The sequence below is a fragment of the Theropithecus gelada genome, chromosome 1 (genome assembly GCF_003255815.1).
Source record: "Theropithecus gelada isolate Dixy chromosome 1, Tgel_1.0, whole genome shotgun sequence".
In the NCBI taxonomy this organism is placed as follows: Eukaryota; Metazoa; Chordata; class Mammalia; order Primates; family Cercopithecidae; genus Theropithecus; species Theropithecus gelada.
Genome location: NC_037668.1, coordinates 79,517,003 through 79,537,967, shown reverse-complemented (window position 1 = coordinate 79,537,967; position 20,965 = coordinate 79,517,003). Strand labels below are relative to the sequence as shown.

Sequence of the window (20,965 nt, the reverse complement as noted above, 5' to 3'; positions counted from 1 at the left end):
TCTGATTTGTAATGCTCTATCATATACCAAATTTCCAGCTTATTCCAAGGCCCAAATCCAAATGGTTCTGTTTTTCAGCTTTCTCTTCCATTCCACTAATCTATTTCTTTCTCTTATAACACCACCATACCATTTTAATTACCATAGTTTCATTTAAAAACCTTAGTATCTGGAGCGGCAAGTCCACCAACACCTTATTCTTTAAAAATATGTCTCCACTTTCCCAAATTTTAAATGACTTTTAGAATCACCTTGTCAAGTTCTTTGATAGCCTAATTTTGTTGATGTATACTTTTTTGAGAAATTATCCATTTTTCATGTAAGCTTTCAAATTTATTGGCAACATATATTTGTAGTAGCTTCCTGCCAATTTTTCATCTCTACTATTATGTACTTATCTCTCTTTTTTCCATTCTTAATATTATTTGTGCCTTTGTTTTTTTCCTCCCAATCTAATGGGGGTTTATTTTATTACTGTTCTCACAGAATCACAGTTCAGTTTGTTTATGCTCTCTACTGTTTATTTCCCATTTCATTAGTGTATTCTTTTTGTTATTTTCTTCTTTCTATTTCCTTTGCTATTACTTTTCTTTTCCTAATTTTAAAAATGTAATGCTTAGATCATTAATTCTCAATCTGTCTTGTAATATATTCATTTAAGATTATAAATCATAGACTTCCATAGATGCAGTTTGAACATGTGGTTTTCTCATTATTGTTCAGATTTAGATATTTCACAATTTCTATTACGATTTCTACTTTCACCAATGAATCATTCAGAAGTATGTGTCTGAGGTGGGTGGCTACTGTTTCGTCAAGGGCCCTTTAGAATTTCTAATTTATTCCATTGTTGTCAAAGAATGTTATCTATGTGATACCGTGTCTTTGGTATTCTCTTTTTCCATAATAATTTAATTTATTTTCTTAGTATTCTATGTCTGACATTAATTCTGTTTCCCAGCTTTCTTATGGTTAGCACTTGCCTGGAATATATTCTCGCATCACTTTCTCTTTCATTTAATTTTTAATTTGTAATTATGAAATAGTATAAACATTCATAAAATATAGCACTAATGACATCTACGTACCAATCACAGAGGTTAAATAGATGTTTACATCTTGCCCAAGGGAGGATATTTTCAATATTAAATTCATAGAGAAGGGAAAGAGCTTACAAAAAGGCTACTGAATTGACAAGAAAAGCCAGAATGAATAGGGTGACTTTTCACAGTGAAATGACAAGACAATTGATAAAAGTTCTTACAGGATACAGATCCAAGGGAAAAAGGAAGACATTCTTAAGGTTATACAGTAACCTAAAACTAACACCTTATAGAATTGTGGGAAAAAAAAAAGTCATGGTATCAATGAAATAGGGCACTAACAGAAGTCATTACTGTAAATATTAATATTCTGTCATGGTGCACCACTGACCTCTCTCGTGAGAGACTAAAAGAAAAGAGAATAGATAATGCATCCCTCAGGAAATCACATTTAATTCTGATACCCAGTACAACAGGTAAATGGAATACTCAGTTTCACTGGATGGAGTAAAAGAGGGTTACTCTAAATCATATGTGGATTAATAGTTTTCAAAGATGTATAATACATTTACCATTAAAACTTTGTTTAATATAATTCATTTTTCTTTGGTGATTCCTAAGGCCCTTTAGAATTCTTCAGCATCTGGGATTCATCTGTATTAACAGAAATTATGAATTACAAAAAAAACCTACCATTCATTTAGATCCTATTAAGCTCCAAACACTGTGTTTGAGTACTTTTCAAACTTTACTAACTAAATTTGGTACTCACAATACTATGAGTAAATGGCATGATGCCTAGCCCACAGATATGGAAAATAGGGCTCAGAGCTGAAAAGTTGCCTCAAGTCACAATGCCAGAATATGGCAGAATCTAAATCTGAATTTCATTATATACATGCCCTGTATTTGTTTTTGACACTACACCCTACCTTTTTTTTTTTTCTTTGAGACAGGGTCTTCCTCTGTTACCTAGGCTGGAGTGCAGCAGTATGATCTCAGCTCACTGCAGCCTTGACCTTCTGCACTCAAGTGATCCTCCCACCTCAGCCTCCCAAGTAGCTGGGACTAGAGGTGTAAGCCACCACACCCAGCTAATTTTGTTCTTTTTTTTTTTTTTGTAGAGAAGAGGTCTCATTATGATGCCTAGGCTGGTCTCAAACTGCTGAACTCAAGTGATCCTCCTGCCTCACCCTCCCAAAGTGCTGGATTTACAGGCATGAGCCACCAAGCCCGGGCCACACTGCCTCAAATGTTGTCATGTCTCCATTTTCCAGATATTATCTGAAAATGCCAATGTTTTCTTTTTGACTAGTATGGGAAGGGATCAGACCACAGGACCCAATTAACATTTTACTTCTTCATCAAGGAAAGGGCACCATCTAGTGGCACACACTTCGTAACCAACACAAAGTTTTTCACTTTTCTGCTTTCCTCCACTGGTTTTACACTGCCTTACAATAACTTACGGTATCTGAATTCACTCTTCTAGTCCAGAGGAATGGGAGCCTAGTAACATTAAGAATTGAACAGGGCTTTGAAATAAGACCCAAGTCCAATCTCAGATTCACCATTTCTATGTGACCTTGATAAGTTACTAAGAGTAGTCTGAGTCTCAGTGTCATTATCTGTAAAATGAAATATGAGCATTTACCTACCAGGGTTATGATGGGAATGTGTATGAAAATTATCTAGCACAGCACCTGATCTGGGTTTCCTCTATGGTTCCTTTCTCCATTCTCCTTTTATGTACCCTATATTCACACGGGTGTTTTGCTTTGTTTTTTTAGAAAATATATCATACCACTGGCTCATATTATGTTTAAGATAAGTAACTCCCACAGTTCTTTTGTATGCAAACCATAGTAAAGGCAAATTTCCCAACACTTACTGATTATTTTTATAAATACACAAAATTAACAATAAGCATTTTTGAGTATTTATTATGTGCCAGGCAATTGTGACAGTGAATAAGAACTTATTATCCAAGTGGAGAAAACAGAAAAATTAACATGTAATACAATGTAACAAGTAATTTCACGGCTCTAAATTACAAATACAAAAAAATAGGCCAGGCATGGTCGCTGGTGCCTGTAATTCCAATGCTTTGGGAGACTGGGTTAGGAGGACTGCCTGAGGCCAGGAGTTAGGAGACTGAGTTAGGAAGACTGCCTAGGCAACACAGTGAGATCTTATCTCTTAAAAAAAAATTTTTTTTTTAATTAGCCGGGTGTGGTGGTGCACACCTGTAATCCTAGCTACTCAGGAGGTTGAGGTAGGAGGATTGCTTGAGGCCAGGAATATGGGGATGTAGTGAGCTATAATTGCACTCCAGCCTGGGTGACAGAGCAAGATCCTGTCAAAAGTTGGGGAGAGAGCAAGGAGGGGGAGGAGAAGCAGGAGAGGGAGAAGAAGGAAAAACAAAGTAGAGGATGGGGAAGAATTAAACCTGTTAGAAGTAAGTGGATCAAAAAGGCTTCACAGATGAGGTAGCATTTGAAAAGTCTCTTAAGCAAAGAGCTCATCAGATAGAGGGTGCAGAACTTCCATGATATACGAAAAAAAAAAAGTCAGAAGCAATAAGGAATGAAGAAGCACAGTGAGGGAACAGGAAGAAACATAGCGTGAATCAAGTATAGGATGGGATAGAAGGGGCACGGGCAAGATCAGTAGTGCAGTCAGTGATAGCTCATTAAGCTCATTTGGAATCTAGATGCAGTGTCTATCACCACCATATTAATCATCATCATTGTCATCATTGCTGTCATCCATAGCAGTTACCATTTCCTATACATACATAATTGCTAAGCCTCACAGCAACCCTACCAGTTATATCATGGTATCCTCATAAAAGTTAAGAAATTTGCCCAATGTCAGAGTCAGTAAGGGAAGAGCTGAGTAAAATTCAGCCCCAGGACTCTCTGATTGTTTCTACACCGGTGGTCCCTCTTGGTTACACAACATAATTACCTGGATAATCTGTTTAAAAATAAAGGTTCGAGAACACTGCACTAAAGCAGCCTATCTAGAAGGTTGACTTGGTAACTGTATTGTAAACAAACCCTCCAGATATTTCTTGACTAAGAAGCCTCGGCAGTCTAATTTTTGGAAAATACCACAAAGCCTAGTAAAATGCACGTGTGCGCACACAGTGGGACAAACACACACATACACGCTTCTAAGTAATAAGTTCCATCTATGTGCCAGGACCTAATCCTCACAAAATTCTGCAAGAAGAGTATTATCTCCACCTTAAAGAAGAGGAAACTCAGGCTCAGGAAGCTTATGATAGCTTCCCTTTTCCAGTCAACAAAGCGATGGGATTCAAACACAGGTATATTTGGTTCTTCTCTGTCATGCTGTGTAGTAGGCAGAATTTTAAGAAAGACTCTCACAGACCCTTGCCACTGTATAATCTCCTCCCCTTTGAATATGGATGAAAACGGTGAATATGATGATATCACAGGAGTAATTATGTTATATTACATGGCAAAAGGGAGATTATCTGGTGGACCTAATCTGATATTATCACATGAGGTCTTTTAAAAGCAGAGCATTTTCTGCAGCTGATAGCAGAATGGGAAGTAAGAAAGATTCAGAGCACCAGAAGGATTCAATGCACATCACTGACATGAAGATGGAGGGGTCTAGGCCACGTGACCAAGAATATGTGTAGCCTCTAGAAGCTAAAAGCAGAACACAACTGACAGCCAACAACAAAAACAGGGCCTCAGTTCTACAACCACAAGGAATTGAATTCTGCAAATGCCCTGAATGAGCCTGGACGAGGACTCTTCTTCAGAGCCTCCAGATAAGGGCCCAGCCCAGCCAACTCCTTGGTTTCAGTCACATGAGACCTTAAGCGCAAAACCCAACTGAGAGGCCGGGCGCGGTGGCTCAAGCCTGTAATCCCAGCACTTTGGGAGGCCGAGACGGGCGGATCACGAGGTCAGGAGATCGAGACCATCCTGGCTAACACGGTGAAACCCCGTCTCTACTAAAAAATACAAAAAAACTAGCCGGGCGAGGTGGCGGGCGCCTGTAGTCCCAGCTACTCGGGAGGCTGAGGCAGGAGAATGGCGTGAACCCGGGAGGCGGAGCTTGCAGTGAGCTGAGATCCGGCCACTGCACTCCAGCCTGGGCGACAGAGCCAGACTCCATCTCAAAAAAAAAAAAAAAAAAAAAACCCAACTGAGATGTCTGACCTATAAAACTGTGAAATAAATGGGTGCTTTTATGTGTATGGTAAAACATACTAACATGAAATTTATTATTTTAACCATTTTTAAGTGTACAGTTCAGTGGCATTAAGGACATTCACATTGTTCATGATGTGATGATCACCATCATCACCATCCATCTCCAGAGTTTTTTCATCTTTCCAAACTGAAAACTCCCTACTCATTAAACACTAAGTCCCCATCTCCCCTACTCCTGAACCCTGGAAACCACGATTCTACTTTGTGTCTCTGATTTTGGCTACTCTAGGTATCCCACATAAGTGGAATCATACCATTTTTGTCTTTTTGTAACTGGCTTATTTCACTTAGTCTAGTGTCCTTAAGGTTCATCTATGTTGCAGCATGTGTCAGAATCTCCTCCCTTTATAAGACTGAATAATAATAATAATAATAGACTGTATTTATACACCACATTTTTTATCCATTCATCAGTGGATGGACACTTGGATCCACCTCTTGGCTGCTGTGAATATTGCAAATAATGCTTCTATGAACATGGATATATAAGCATCCGTTTCAGTCCCTGCTTCAATTCTTTTGGAAATATATATAAGTGGTTGTTTTTGAAGCCAATTCATTACCTTTAAAATTTGGTAAATAAAAGGAAATAATCAAGCACTCATCTTGCCTATTTTAACTGCACCACTGGGTAACCAAGTAATAGATGAAATGTCTCCTTATAAAATTATTTCTGAAAAAAATTAAAACAAAATGATAGCCTGTCATCATTTTGCAACCCTCAATGAGTTAATGGGTGTAGGCACTGAACGTTAATAGCTGCTAATATCAACAAAGGGCAAAAACTAGACATTATGTTCTTCCTACTAAAAGAACACACCACCACCTACAGTCTTGCCAAAGGGATCAAACCTAAGTCTGATCCAGTCTCTGGATTCAGCTGCCAATTTGCAGCAAAAACAATGGACAGAGGAATATAGCGAACTGCACCACTGTTGCAATTAGTAAAATCTATACTATGGAAAATTCTTACAGGTCAAAGGGTCTGGATTCTTTTGTTTTTTTCTTTTTTTTTTTTTTTTCAGACAGGGTCTCAGGGTCTCACTCTGTCACCCAGGCTGGAAGGCAGTGGCACAATTACAGCTCACTACAACCTTGACTTCCTGGGCTCAAGCGATCCTCCTGCCTCAGCCTCTCAAGTAGCTGGGAATATAAGCATGTGTCACCACATCCAGATAATTTTTTTTTTTTTTTTTTTTTTTTGAGACGGAGTCTCGCTCTGTCGCCCAGGCTGGAGTGCAGTGGCCGGATCTCAGCTCACTGCAAGCTCCGCCTCCCGGGTTTACGCCATTCTCCTGCCTCAGCCTCCCGAGTAGCTGGGACTACAGGCGCCCGCCACCTCGCCCGGCTAGTTTTTTGTATTTTTTAGTAGAGACAGAGTTTCACCGTGTTAGCCAGGATGGTCTCGATCTCCTGACCTCGTGATCCGCCCGTCTCGGCCTCCCAAAGTGCTGGGATTACAGGCTTGAGCCACCGCGCCCGGCCCAGATAATATTTTTTAATTTTTTGTAGAGATGGGGATCTCACTATGTTTCCCAGCCTGGTCTCAAACTACTGGGCTCAAATGATCCTCTGCCTCGCTTGGCCTCCCAGTGTTGGGATTAAAGGCGTGAGCTATGGCACCCAGTTGCTCCGGATTCTTCAAAAGACAAATTGTAAACAAAAGACATCAAGTTAAATAAATAGGTAAGAAAACTATAGGACTTAGAGATGCACATTTGGGTAAAAAAGTATAACCAAATACAAGAAGTGATTACTTTAGGAGACACATAAGGGATGTAATTTATTTAACTGGGGCATGTGGAGAGGCTTCAGGTACAGCTGGCAAAATTCTATTTCTTAAGATGGTAGTTAGAAGGGTTAATAATTAATTAAGCTATATTTAAAAGCAAAAACAAAAAAAGACAGACAAAACCAGTGGATTAACTGTAACAATGAGACAGTGGCCTAAATCCAGATGGAATTCAACTGCAGTGCTCTCTCAAGACAGTTCTGCCAAAGTCTCACTACTGAACCTATCTCAAGCCAAAAGAGCAGTTAATACCAGACTGACTGGTGACTGAGGTCAACAGCAAGTGCTTAGAAAAGTAATTACACGAAGCAGACAAAAGAGAAACCAAAGGAAAATTTTAGGGAAAAAAAAAAATTCAACTAGAAGTTGAATTTTTAAAAATCTTTGTGCTATCACATATATACCATCTGTTTGAAACAGGCCTGTCTCACTTCCATCCTGCAAATCTCCCATACCTATTCCTATCTCAGTGCCAGGATTTTTCTATTATAATTTGGTGTCTTTCTCAGCGTTATTTCCCAATTCTATCAAGGACTGTTAATAATGGCAATAATATGTTTACCAAATATATTCACATCTTCAAAAGTAAGGATGCAGAAAAAAAAGATGGAAGAAAGAAGTCAACAGGGTCCTGAAGAAAAGGCTCCTAGAAGCTGATTAACCTAGTTATGATAGAAGCGACTTTTCTTCATATACAATGGAATATTAGAAACTGTATCCCTAGCCATGCATTCTTTCTTGCCTTTACTTATTCAAACAATGGTGGAAACTGAAAGCAGCATGAAGCTATAGGTACGCACTGTAAGGCAGCCACTAGCCACATGTGGCTATTGATCCCCTTCTCTGAAGTACAGCTAGTCCTAATTGAGATGTAAAAGACACACTGGATTTTGAATAGTTAGTATGGAAAAAAAGATTGTAAAATATCTTAATAATTTTTTATTAATTACATGTTCAAATAATAATATTTCAGATATATTGACCTAGACAAAACATTAATTTTGCCTGTTTCTTTTTTCTTTTGAAATGTGGCTTACTAGGAAACTTTAAATTATAGATGCAGCTAACATTGTATTTCTACTGGACAGCACTGCTATATATACCATGATTAAACAGTAAATAGGAATAGGAAAAACAAAGCAGCAGCAGCTAACAGTTGGGATTTTTCCATTTTTTTCTACTGTTAATATACCACCAACACTATAACTCATTTAATTTCCAGCCCTTGTCTCTTGTCTGTAAAGCAGAGGTTTAAGAAAATCAGTACATGCATTAAGTCATAAACACAACATTTAATCATGGGCCAAAATAACTGAGTTCTAGTCCTGGTTCTGATACTGACTAGCAGTTAGTTGGAGAAATTACATTTTCTCTCTGAGACTTAGATACCTGCCCCTACAATTACGTAAGGAAGCTAAACTAAATTTAGACTTCCATAATTCTATCAGAATACAATTTTCTTCTTTCTGTCAAAATTGATTTTCATAAAAATGAATAAATACTCACTCTGAGTCTAACACATCCTCTGCGAGAGCCTCTCATCATTTTGTCCTTGGACTAAAAGAAAAACAAAGCAGTCAATGAATAAAACATTAACAGACTGGTAAATTGTTTTTAGAATCATCTGGGGAATAAAAGGACAAGATTTACAGTAATACCCATCCCTTCTGCCAACTCCCCTTCCAAAAAGAAATTACTTATGGACAGGAAAATACACAGATTTTAAATGAAAATATCATACAGTCTATATAAATTAACCTAATCATAGAACTTTACACATACGTTTAATGTAACATAAATTAAATCATTATTTTCATTCCTTCTTCATTCCCTTAAGTACGAGTGTTTCTCATACTTTAGGGAGTCAGAGAACCACCTAGAAGGCTAAGAATCACCTGGAGGTTTAAGAATCACTCCCAGATAATTATTTTTGTTTGTTTGTTTTGTTTTGAGATGGAGTCTCACTCTGTCGCCCGGGCTGGAGTGCAATGGTGCAATCTTGGCTCACTGCAACCTCTGCCTCCTGGGTTCAAGCGATTCTCCTGCCTCAGTCTCCAGAGTAGCTGGGAATACAGGCGCCCGCCACCACCCTCAGCTAATTTTTGTGTTTTTAGTAGCAACGGGGTTTCACCATGTTGGCCAGGTTGGTCTCGAACTCCTGACCTCAGGTGATCCACCCACCTTGGCTTCCCAAAGTGCTAGGATTACAAGCGTGAGCCACTGCACCCGGCTGCCCCCAGATAATTCTGACAAAGGCAAACAGAAGACCATACCTCAAGAAGTATTGCTTTAGCTTTACCTCTGCAATTTCCTGGGTAACATTTTTGCTTCTGTGACTTCTCATCCAATGTCCCTCAGTTTGGAATTTTCTTGACCCAAATGCTCTGCCTCGTTGTCATTCCAATCACCTTAGCTCTGTCTGATTTAGATTTCCACCCTGACTCCCAGAGTCTTCTGTGTGTTCCCCTGTTGTGGCATGCATCACCCTGTGTTATAATCGCTGGTTTACTTCACCCACAAGACTACACATTCCTTAGGGGGTAGGAATTGTATCTGACTTATGCCTCAGAACAGTGTCTGTTACATATCAGGTGCTCAAAAAACATTTACTGATGAAATGTAACTTAACCTTTCTGTGTCCCTTACTAAACTGAGCCAAGCAAAGCCTATGTTATATAAAAGTGCTATGTTTACATTCAGTAAATATTCCTAACAGTAAATTAGTCATGTGCAATACAACAAAGTAACACCTCAAATAATGGAAGTTGAAATACTTAATACTTGAACAACTGGTATTTTCCTGTACTCCACCTGTGTGAGAAAGCAGCAAAACAAGCCAATATTGTTTGATTATGTTTTAAAGATGATTATCCCGCTTGAAACCATAGATGCCCTATATCCAAAGTCTTGAGCTGTAAAATTCATGTTCAGAAGTGATTACTGAGATACTAAAGAGAGTATTCTTTTTGTTCTACCTATAAATATCAGGACTCACATATTTTAGGAAAAAAATTTCTCAATACCAAGCAGAATTGAAAAGAGTTCTTTACTAATAACACAGTTAGTGAAAGAAAACAGTTGATGAAAACATTCCTTAAGCATTTAGTAGCCCTTTCTCTGTACCCTATACTTATCTTCCCTTCAAAAGTGTAAAGGAAATACATAAAAATAATAATTAGATCTGAAAATCCCTGATGAGGTTAGAATACAAAATTAACCCAAAAAAGGTAAAACTAATATATTCATCCTTGATCCTCTTCTACTATAACACAATTTTTTAAATAAAATTACAGTAAACAGAAAAAAGGCAAGACAGGTCCCAGTGGTAATACAACTATTAGGGTTACAAATTAAAAAACACTAAGAGGGCCAATTATAATCCTAATCGTTTCCTAATGTCCTAACCCAGCACTTTCAGAGTCCGAGGCAAGAGGGTCGCTTGGGCCCAGGAGTTCAAGATCAGCCTGGGCAACATGACAAAACTCTATCTCTACAAAAACTACAAAATATTAGCTAGGTGTGGTGGTACACAGCTATAGTCCCAGCTCTCAGGAGGCTGAGAGGTGGGAGGACTGCTTGAGCCCAGGAGGTCAAGGCTGCAGTGAGCCATGACCACACCATTGCACTCTAACCTGGGCAACAAAGCAAGATCCTTTTTTCAACAACAAAAAAGAAAACACTAAGAGAGATAACTGAAAATAATTAAAACAAATACAACTAGGAAATCATCACACAAATCCAGAATGTGTGACATTCTACAAAACAATTGGCTTAGATTCTTCCAAAATATAAAAAAGACTAACATGTAAACAACTGTAATAGAGCAAAAATAAGTGTTGTGGACTCCAGAAGGCTCCTCCCTGTCAAGGAAAAAGATGAGGGAAGGAAGCAAAACTGAAATGATCAGGTTTCAAGTTTCAACCTGGGGCTTTAAAAAAGAAAGAAAGAAACAAGAAATCTGATAAAAAGAGAGGGAAGGTAGTGGGGGGAAAGGCCATTTCAAGACAAGGGAACAGCATCAGCAAAGGCACAGATGTAGAAAACTCTACTTTCCTATTCATAGGAGAGTAGATGTATAGACAACAGCATAGGGTGCAGAGAGGAACTTACAGATAAGACTGAAGGCCAGGAACAGTGGCTCACACCTGTAATCCCAACATTTTGGGAGGCCAAGGTGGGCAGATCACTTGAGTGAGGCCAGGAGTTCAAGACTAGCCTGGCAAACATGGTGAAACTCTATCTCTACTAAAAAAACAAAAATTAGCTGGGCATGGTGGTGCACGCCTGTAATCCCAGCTACTTGGGAGGCTGAAGTAGGAGAATCCCTCCCTTGAGCCTGGGAGGCGGAGGGTGCAGTGAGCCGAGATAGCGCCGCTGCACTCCATCCTGGGCAACAAAGTGAGACTGTTTCAAAAAAGTTAAAATTAAACATTTTAAAAAATGAGGCTGAAAAGAAGATTACGGGGACCAGATCCTGAAGGGTCTGAAAAATACATGGAGTTAAGGAAATTTAACTTTATTCAATAGTTAATGGGGAGCTACTAAAGAGGGAAATAGCATTCTTAAAGGTGTGTTTTAGAAAAATAACACTGTTAAATATGAGGACTTGGAGAAAGGGATAATAGCAACATTAATAATAACAATAACAGAAGCAGCAGATTCTCACTTATTGCTGTCCCTTATGTAACAGGCACTTTATATACAGTAAACCTTACAAGCCTTTGCATGGTAAGAATAACTCCTATATTACAAATGAAAGTGACACTAGGGATATCAAGTAAGTTACCCAGTGTTACATATGTAAAATGTGGCTGAGTTGCATAGTTGGAAATGCCTGTCCTGCAAATCATTCTCCCAGACCTTAACTGAGCTCTAATAGCATCAAATTCTCCTCTTTCACAATAGCACAGGGCCCTCTCCCTCACTCTCCCCACTCAGCTTTAATGTGGGGCTATAGGGAAGCTGGTGTGACTGCTTCCACCAGACACAGCCTTTTCTGACAAAGGAAGCTGACCAATCACAGGACCCACTACCCCACAGGGCAGGACAGAGTCATCTCCCAGGAAGTTTTTCAACCAGGGTGAAGGGAAGAGCTCCTTCCTATCTGCTCTTGAAGCTGTGAGGTACAGAAGCCACTGGTCCTGTGCCTTCTATGTGAAGAAAGCAAGCCTACACAACAAGAGAAGCAGAGAGATGAGGAGGAAAGTCCCAGCTGCCAGCGATCTTCAGCTACATCCTGGTCTGAAGCAAATCTGTCTAAGCCAATGCCATTCACCAAATATTAGGTTATTTCTGATGAATCCTAGTAGCTTCTGGTAATGACAGAAAGGTAGCTGACATAATGCCAGCAATCTTCCTACTGAATGTTACCTTACCAATGTTCTGAAACCTGCTAACAAATGTCCTTTTTAAAGCAAATTGGCACAAATAGATATGTGGTCTACAGCCCAGTAACTGTCACTCTCTCTGCCTCCAGCTACAAGGCCCAGTACCTTAAAAAAGGACCACTCTGAAATGAATGCTATAGTCTTTTCAGCTGGATGACAAAACAGGATTACCCCCATGAAGTGGAAATATCGAACTCATATGTTCTACTCCGAAGGGGTTCTCGGGCTACTCCTGAGCTCAAGCAATCCACCTGTCTCGGCCTCCCAAAGTGCTGGGATTACAGGCACGTGCCACTGTGAATGGCCAAAAGTTGGTTCTTTAAAAAATCAACAAAATTGATAAATCATTAGCTAGACTGACCAAGGAAAAAGAAGGGGATTCAAAGTACTAAAATCAGGGATGAAAGAAAAAAACATTATCATCAATCTTACAAAAACAAAAATACTCTAAGGAAATACAATGAACAACAAATTAGATGAAACCAGCAAATTCCAAGAAAGATATAAACTGTCAAAACTGACTAAAGAAAAAACAGAAAATCTGAATAGACATAAAATAAGTAAAAAGACTGAATTAGTAATCAAAAAACTTCTCACAAAGAAAAGTCCAGGCCCAGATAGTGAGTTCTATCAAATATTTAAAGAATTAACGACACACCTTCACAAACTCTTCCAAAATACAGAAGAGGGAACACTTTCCAATTTTTTCTATAAAGCTAGTATTATCCTAATATCAAAACCAGAAAAAAAAAATCATAGGGAAAAAACAGTATCTATTTCTAATACAGATGTAAAAATTCTCAACAAAATACTAGCGAACCAAATCCAGCAACATATAAAAAGGATTATATACTATGACCAAGTGGGATTTATCCAAAGAATACAAGGTTGAGTCAATGTATAAGAAACAATCAATATAATATACCATATTAATAAAATAAAGAACAAAAATCACATGATCATCTCAAAAGACACAGAAAAGGTACTTTTAAAAAAATCTAACACCACTTCATGATTAAAAAACTACTCAACAAACTAGAAACAGAAGGGAACTTCTTCAACTTAATAAGGGGCATCTATGAAAAGCCCACAGGTAACCTCATACGTAATGATGAAGGATTAAAAGCTTTATACCTAAGAACAAGACAAAAATGTCTTATCTTGCCACTCCTACTCAACACTGTACTGGAGGTACTAGCCAGAGAAATCAGGCAAGAAAAAGAAATAAAGGCATCTAGATTAGAAAGGAAGAGTTTAAAGTATCTCTATTTGAAGAAGACATAACCTTACATATAAAAAAGCCTTACATATAGAAAGACAGAACCTTACATATAGAAAATCCTAGAGGGCTGGGCGCAGTAGATCACACCTGTAATTCTAGCACTTTGGGAGGTTGAGGCAGGTGGATCACTTGAGGTCAGGAGTTCAAGACCAGCCTGGCCAACATGGTGAAACCCCACGTCTACTAAAAATACAAAAATTAGCTGGGAGTGGTGGGTGCCTGTAGTCCCAGCTACTCGGGCGGCTGAGGCTAGAGAATCGCTTGAACCCAGGAGGTTGTAGTGAGCCAAGACTGCGCCACTGCACTCCAGCCTAGGCCACAGAGCAAAACTCCATCTCAAAAACAAAAAACAACAACAAAAAAGAAAATCCTAAGGAATCCACACCAAAAACAAACTATTAGAGCTAATAAATGGGCTCAGCAAAGTTTCAAACACAAATTCAATAACAAAAATTAATTGTATTTCTATACTTTTAGATTTAAAAAATTTGGAGCTATAACTAAGAAAACAATTCCATTTATAATAGCATCAAAATGTAAAATACTTAGTAATAAATTTAATAAAAGAAGCATAAGACTTGTACACTTAAAACTACAAAACACCACAAGGAAATTAAAGAAGACCTAAATAAACAGAAAGACACTTCATGCTCTTAGATTGAAAGACTTAACGTTGTTAAGATGGCAGTACTCCCAAAATTGATTTACAGATTCAATATAACCCCTATCAAAATCCCAACTGCCCTTTTCTGTTGTAGAAATTAATAAGCTGATGCCAAAATTCAGTGGTTATGCAAGGGACCCAGAATAGCCAGAACAATCTTCAAAAAAAAAAAACAAAATTGGAGGACTCACACTTCTCAATTCCAAAATGTAATACAAAACCATAGTAATAATAGACAGTGTGGTACTGACATTTGGATATGCATAGGATCAGTGGAATAGAGTTGGAAGTATAGAAATAAACCCATACATACAAAAATCAAGTGATTTTTCTTTTTATAAGAGTGCCAAGACTATCCAACAGGGAATAGTCTTTCCAACAAATGATGCTTAAACCATATGTAAAAGAATGAAGCTGGATACCTACCTTATGCCATATAAAAAAGTTAACTCAAAATGGATCCAACACCTAAATTTAAAGGGTAAAACTATTAAGTTCTTAGATAAAAACGTAGGTACAAATCTTCATGACCTTGGAATCAGCAATGATTACATGATACCAAAAGCACAAGCAATAGAAGAAATATTTAAAAACTGGGCATCATGAAAATTAAAAACATTTGTACTTCAAAGAACACTATCATGCTGAGGCAGGAGGATCCTCTGAGCCCAAGAGTTTGAGGTTATGAAGAGCTATAATCGTGCCACTGCACCACAGCCTGGGCAACAGAATGAGACCCTGTCTTTAAAAAACAAACAAACAAAAAACACTATCAAGACAGTGAAAAGACAAACCAAACAATGGGGGAAAATATTTGCAAATCATATGTATCTGGGTAGGGGTGTAGTATCGAGAATATATAGAGAACTCATACAACTCAACAATAAAAAGACAACCCAATTTAAAAATGGGCAAAGGATGTGAATAGATATTTTGCCTAAGAAAACAAGTTAAGAAGATAGTTTCCGCTGGTGATAAGTGTTAAGAAAATAAAGGAGGGTGATTGTCTTAGTGCATCTTGTGCTACTGCAACAGAATACCGGAGACTGCATAATTTATAACAGAAATTTATTTTCTCACAGTTTTAAGGGGCTGGGAATTCCAAAATCCAAGCACCAGCATCTGGTGAGAGTCTTATTTATCACAGAGCACACGGTGGAAAGGCAAAGAGCACAAGTGAGCGAGTCTTTTGTGATGGTGTTGATCTGTTCACAAGGGGACTGCCTAAACACTTTCCATTAGCCCCCACTTCCCAACATTGTCGCAGTGTTGCAGTTAAGTTTCCAACACATGAATGCCGGGGGACACATTTAAATTAGAGCAGTGACGATCAGAAAGTTATTTTTGGGAAAGGAGGTTCTACTTTAACTTAAGTAGCTTGAAAAAACTCTTCAAGGAGTTGATACAAGAACTGAGATTTGAATTAGAGGACCCAGTGAAGTGAAGAATCTGGGGGCAAAGTCCCAGGCAGAGGGAAGAGCAGGAAATGATTCCTCAGTAGACTTGCTCTCCCATCTCGGCAAGGGCTATTTCACATTTTCTCCACTCTCTCCCTCAGTACATCTCCACCTGCCTTTCTCACAGGCATTTAAAACTCAACATGGGCTGGGCGCGGTGGCTCACGCCTATAATCCCTGCACTCTGGGAGGTCGAGGCGGACGGATCACATGAAGTCGGGAGTTCGAGACCAGCCCGGCCAACACGGTGAAACCCCATCTCTACTAAATATACCAAAATTAGCTGGGTGTGGTGGCACACGCCTATAATCCCAGCTACTAGGGAGGCTGAGGCAGCAAGAATTGCTTGAACCTGGGAGGCAGAGGTTGCAATGAGCCAAGATTGCACCACTACACTCCAGCCTGGGCAACAGAGCGAGACTCTACCTCAAAAACCAAACAAAACGAAACAAAACTCAACATGTATAAAACTAACTCATGATCCTGTCTCTCTTCCATCCAATCAATCAAAGTCCCCTCATTTCTGTCTCATAACAACTCTCAAATCTTCTTTCATGAGGTCATAATTGAAAAAGAAAACAAACTCTCAAAGCCTTCCATTTAACCTCATCTCTACTATCAACCACCCCAATCCAGCCCTCTAAAATACATCCCAGTATTGTATCACCTTCTTTTTTTTCTTTTTTTTTTTAGACAAGGTCTCACTCTGTTGCCCAGGCTGGAGTGCACTGGCACAATTTTGGGTCACTGTAACCTCTGCCTCCCAAGCTCAAGTGTTCTTCCCACCTCAGCCTCCAGAGTAGCTGGGACTACAGGCACGTGCCACCACACCCAGCTAATTTTTTTTTTCCTTGTAGAGAAGGGGTTTCACCTTGTTGCCCAAGCTGGTCTCAAACACCTGGGCTCAAGCAATCCACCCACCTCAGCCTCCCAAAGTGCTGGGACTACAGGAGTGAGCCACTGTACCCAGCCTGTATCACCTTCTAATTCTTCTCTATCTCTTCTTCCTCTCCTCCAATCCTTTCTCCACACAGGAGCCAGGAGTCTTTTCAAAACATGAATCTGATCGGGTTACTTTTTCGATTGAAAGACAAAACAAGCAAGCAAGCAAAAAAAAAAAAAAAAAAAAAGTATGGCTCTATATTGCACTTAAAATAAAATGCACATTTATTAATTTGCTCTCTATAGAGACCCTGCTTGGCCTGGCTCTAGCCTACCTCAAAAGACCCCATCATCCCTGGACCCCAGCCACACTAATCTTTCAGTTCCCTGAACCAGCTAATCACTTTCTCTCCTGAGGACTTTTACATGGATTGTTCTCATTGCCTGAAGTGCCTTTACTCATCTACCCTCACTCCTTTTACTGGCTAATTCCTACTTAACCTCAGTTCCCTAAGAAGGGAAGCTTTACCTGAACCTCTAGAGTAGATTACCCTTCACTTCTAACAAGGGTATAATAAAACGCTTTTTTTCCCATAATACTGTGGGAAAATAAAATCCTATGGGTTTGAGTGTGTGCCCCAAAAGTTCATGTGTTAGAAAGCTAATCCCTCTGACCTCATGAATAGGTTAATGAAGACTCTGTCCTCCTTGATGAATTAATGTCACTATCACAGGAGTGTGCTCTTTATTGACAGAATGACTTTGTCGTAAAAGCAATTTCCCTCACCTCTCCTGGTCTAGCTCTCTCACCACGTGATGCCCTCCACCATGTTATGAAGCAGCAAGAAGAAACTATGCTCTTCCAGCTGCTAGAACCATGAGCCAAAATAAACTTCTTTCCTTTATAAATTATCCAGTCTGCGGTATTCTGTTATAGCAACAGAAAACAGCCTAAGACATAAAATGTCCATGGATTTCTCAGTGTTCTTCTAAAAAGCTCTAGGGTCCTGGCAACATTTCTGCATGCCATAAGGATTAGATCTTTTGGTTTCAACTAGTCTGGAAGGATAATAAAACCCTCTCTAATTTCCCAGAGAAGTTTGAAAAGTTACAGCCTGGAGCAGTTCCCCAGGCTAAGCTTCCAAGGTGCTAAGAAAAAGGGTACAGCTATCTCCCTAGATATTTGTGTGTAAAAAGAGATAAAACCCCAGATAGGCCAAAGGGTTGGAGTTAGGATTTAGGCTTATTACCTTTCCTAAGTGACCCTTTCATGAGGGGAGTGGGACAGTTGCCTATTTCCCCTTCATAGGAGAGAAAAAAAATGTTTCCTTGTCCCCCACCTACAGAGTGTCTGGCTACTCATGTAGGACAATTGACCTGGCTTTTATAGCATCACCCTAGGGATAAGGACTAGGGCAAAAGTAGGCCAACACATTTATTATTATGAAATGTCTCTGATTCAGAATACCTTGTGTGCATTCATTAAATTAATAAAGATGAACAATTAAGAGCCTGCCAAGTACTTAATCTATAAATCTATAATTAAACAATTCTGAAATTACTTAATTTCATCATCCCTATTAGCCTTAAATTCTAGGAGAATATTGACCTATTACACGAGGAAACTCAAAAAATATTGAATAAATGATAGGAAGGAGACATATAAGTACAGCTAGCCATTTAAAGTTTCATTAACTTGATCTACTATGCCTCAACAGCCAGTAATCTGAAGCTTCAATTATTATTCTGATTATGTTGGTCAGAAAACTAAAATTGGCTCCCCAAAGACAAATTAAACTTCATAGATTTTAGTGTTACTAAGTCTGTTAGACCTGCCTCAAAGGAAAAAAAAAATTTGGCCTTTACGCTAGCTACCACCTTTATACCCACTGGACACTTACCTTTTTTAAAAGTCAGTACTTTTTCTGTAAAGAAACATCTAAGGAATGCTGATTCCAAACATTCTAATCAATACTGTGTGCCTAGCTCTAGGCAGCAAACACCTTAGGATATCTAGATTCTCTTCGGTATACTGTCAGTGCGAAAATCAATTTATTCTGTAGATCTAAACACGTATTTATCTTGGCATTGACTGGTGCTCCCAGGAAGCTGAGAAACAGATCCTAACCTCCAACTGTTACATTATCAAAATAGTTGATGATATAATCAACACATTTGTAAGCCCCTGCTAGAAGTAATCTAGGATGGGGTTAAGTAACCAAAAGCAGCTTTTTGCTGGCTATAGAATAAAGAACCTTCTGGAAATCAGTAAATTAATAAAATCAGAAACAATTTTTATTTTCCCAGGGTAAGAAGTTTCTGAAAGAGTCATATAAGTCCATCAGAAAGTAAAACTTACCTTGCCAAAATTAATTTCACAAACTGTTCTAGAAAATATCCTTCTAGGGATTACTTAACGTGAGAAACATGTATTTATAGGAATACATACTGCAACGGACTGAATGTTTATATCCACCCAAAGTTCATATGTTGAAATCTTAACCCCCAAGGTGATGGTATTAGGAGGTGGACCTTTGGGAAGTGATTAGATCACAAGGGCAGAGCCCTCATGAATGGGGTTAATTCCCTTATAAAAGAGGCCCCAGTCAGAGCAACAATGAAATGACCTGCATTCTCAAGAGAATAGCTCATAATAACCTCAAATCACACAGCAGTCTGCCTGCTTAGTCCATTTCTTAAATCCTCAGGAAAAAAGTAATGTAAGAACATACTAAGAACTATTTAGCTAAATGTCAGTCTTAAATCTGCTTTAATATGGCAATGCACAGTAGCTCACACCTGTAATTTCAGCACTATGGAGGCCGAGGCAGGGGGATCACTTCAGGCCAGGAGTTGGAGACCAGCCTGGGCAACACAGTGAGAACCCATCTCTAAAAAAGAAAGTTTTTTAATTAGCCAAGTGTGGTGGCACACACCTATAATCCTAGGTACTCAGGAGACTGCGGTGGAAGGACCCTGTTAGTCCAGGAGTTAGAGGTTACAGCGCACTGCACTCCAGCCTGGGCATCAGAGTGAGAGCTTGTCTCAAAAGAAAAAAAAAAAAAAAACCTTTACATTACTATTATTGCCACCCTATCTTTTAGAACCTAATTAATGCCTGGGACCTGGAAGGTATTATTAATAGATAAATCTCTACTCAATGAATGGTCCCAGCCCACTTTCTCAGGTATCTCACTCATTCAACAAACATAATTCACTCGAAATATGCCCATTCAGTCCCAATTCAAGCTATTCAACATTCCCAAGTAACACAGGGGAAACCTTTTCCCCTGTTCTGTTAATTTTCAATCCTCTTCAATCAAATTTTTACAACTGCATTTTAAATTATTATGATAAAACAATTAGAGATTAATAATATCTAATAATAAGCACTAAATCAAAAGCACAAAAGTAACTACTTGATTATATCTTTTTTTTTTTTTTTTTTTTTTGAGACGGAGTCTCGCTCTGTCGCCCAGGCTGGAGTGCAGTGGCCTGGCCGGATCTCAGCTCACTGCAAGCTCCGTCTCCCGAGTTTACACCATTCTCCTGCCTCAGCCTCCCGAGTAGCTGGGACTACAGGCGCCGGCCACCTTGCCTGGCTAGTTTTTTGTATTTTTTTAGTAGAGACGGGGTTTCACCGTGTTAGCCAGGATGGTCTCGATCTCCTGACCTCGTAATCCGCCCGTCTCGGCCTCCCAAAGTGCTGGGATTACAGGCTTGAGCCACCGCGCCCGGCCTGATTATATCTTAATTGTAACTACTTAATTGTATCTCCAACAGGACTGCACGCTTTTAGAAGATTAGTTCAGTTTATTCCTAGCATATACTAAGTACTAAAAATATCTTATTAAGTTTACAAATTAACTCATAAAATCTAGCTTGGTGCCAGTATATAGTGCCATCAATAAAAACCTGTTTAATTGGAAATATAAATATGAATTTACAAAGTAAATGTGTCTGAAAAAGTTTTACGTAAACTTATTTGAAACTCAGTAAGGAAGATTTCCTTGCCACTTAAATTAATTATACAATCCTTTCATAAAGCAAAGTAAATGCGTCTGAAAAAGTTTTGCACGAACACATCTAAAACTCAGTAAGGAAGATTTCCTTGCCATTTAAATTAATTCTACAACCCTTTTAGGAAGCAAAGAATGGCCGAGTATGGTGGCTCATGCCATAATCTCAGCACTTTGGGA

At 38.9% G+C, this 20,965-nt stretch overlaps 1 protein-coding gene across 8 annotated transcripts in view; it reads right to left on the bottom strand.

Moving 5' to 3' along the window:
* OSBPL9 (oxysterol binding protein like 9) overlaps positions 1-20,965 on the bottom strand; it is a 185,279-nt gene that overhangs the window by 122,125 nt on the left and 42,189 nt on the right. For 7 of the 8 annotated variants that reach the window (XM_025355157.1, XM_025355132.1, XM_025355140.1 and 4 more), the window contains one exon: positions 8,601-8,651. The exons of the other annotated variant lie outside the window; for it this stretch is intronic. In XM_025355157.1, the coding sequence (XP_025210942.1) occupies positions 8,601-8,651 (51 nt within the window). The remainder of the gene's footprint in view (positions 1-8,600; positions 8,652-20,965) is intronic. 8 annotated transcript variants of the gene reach the window in all.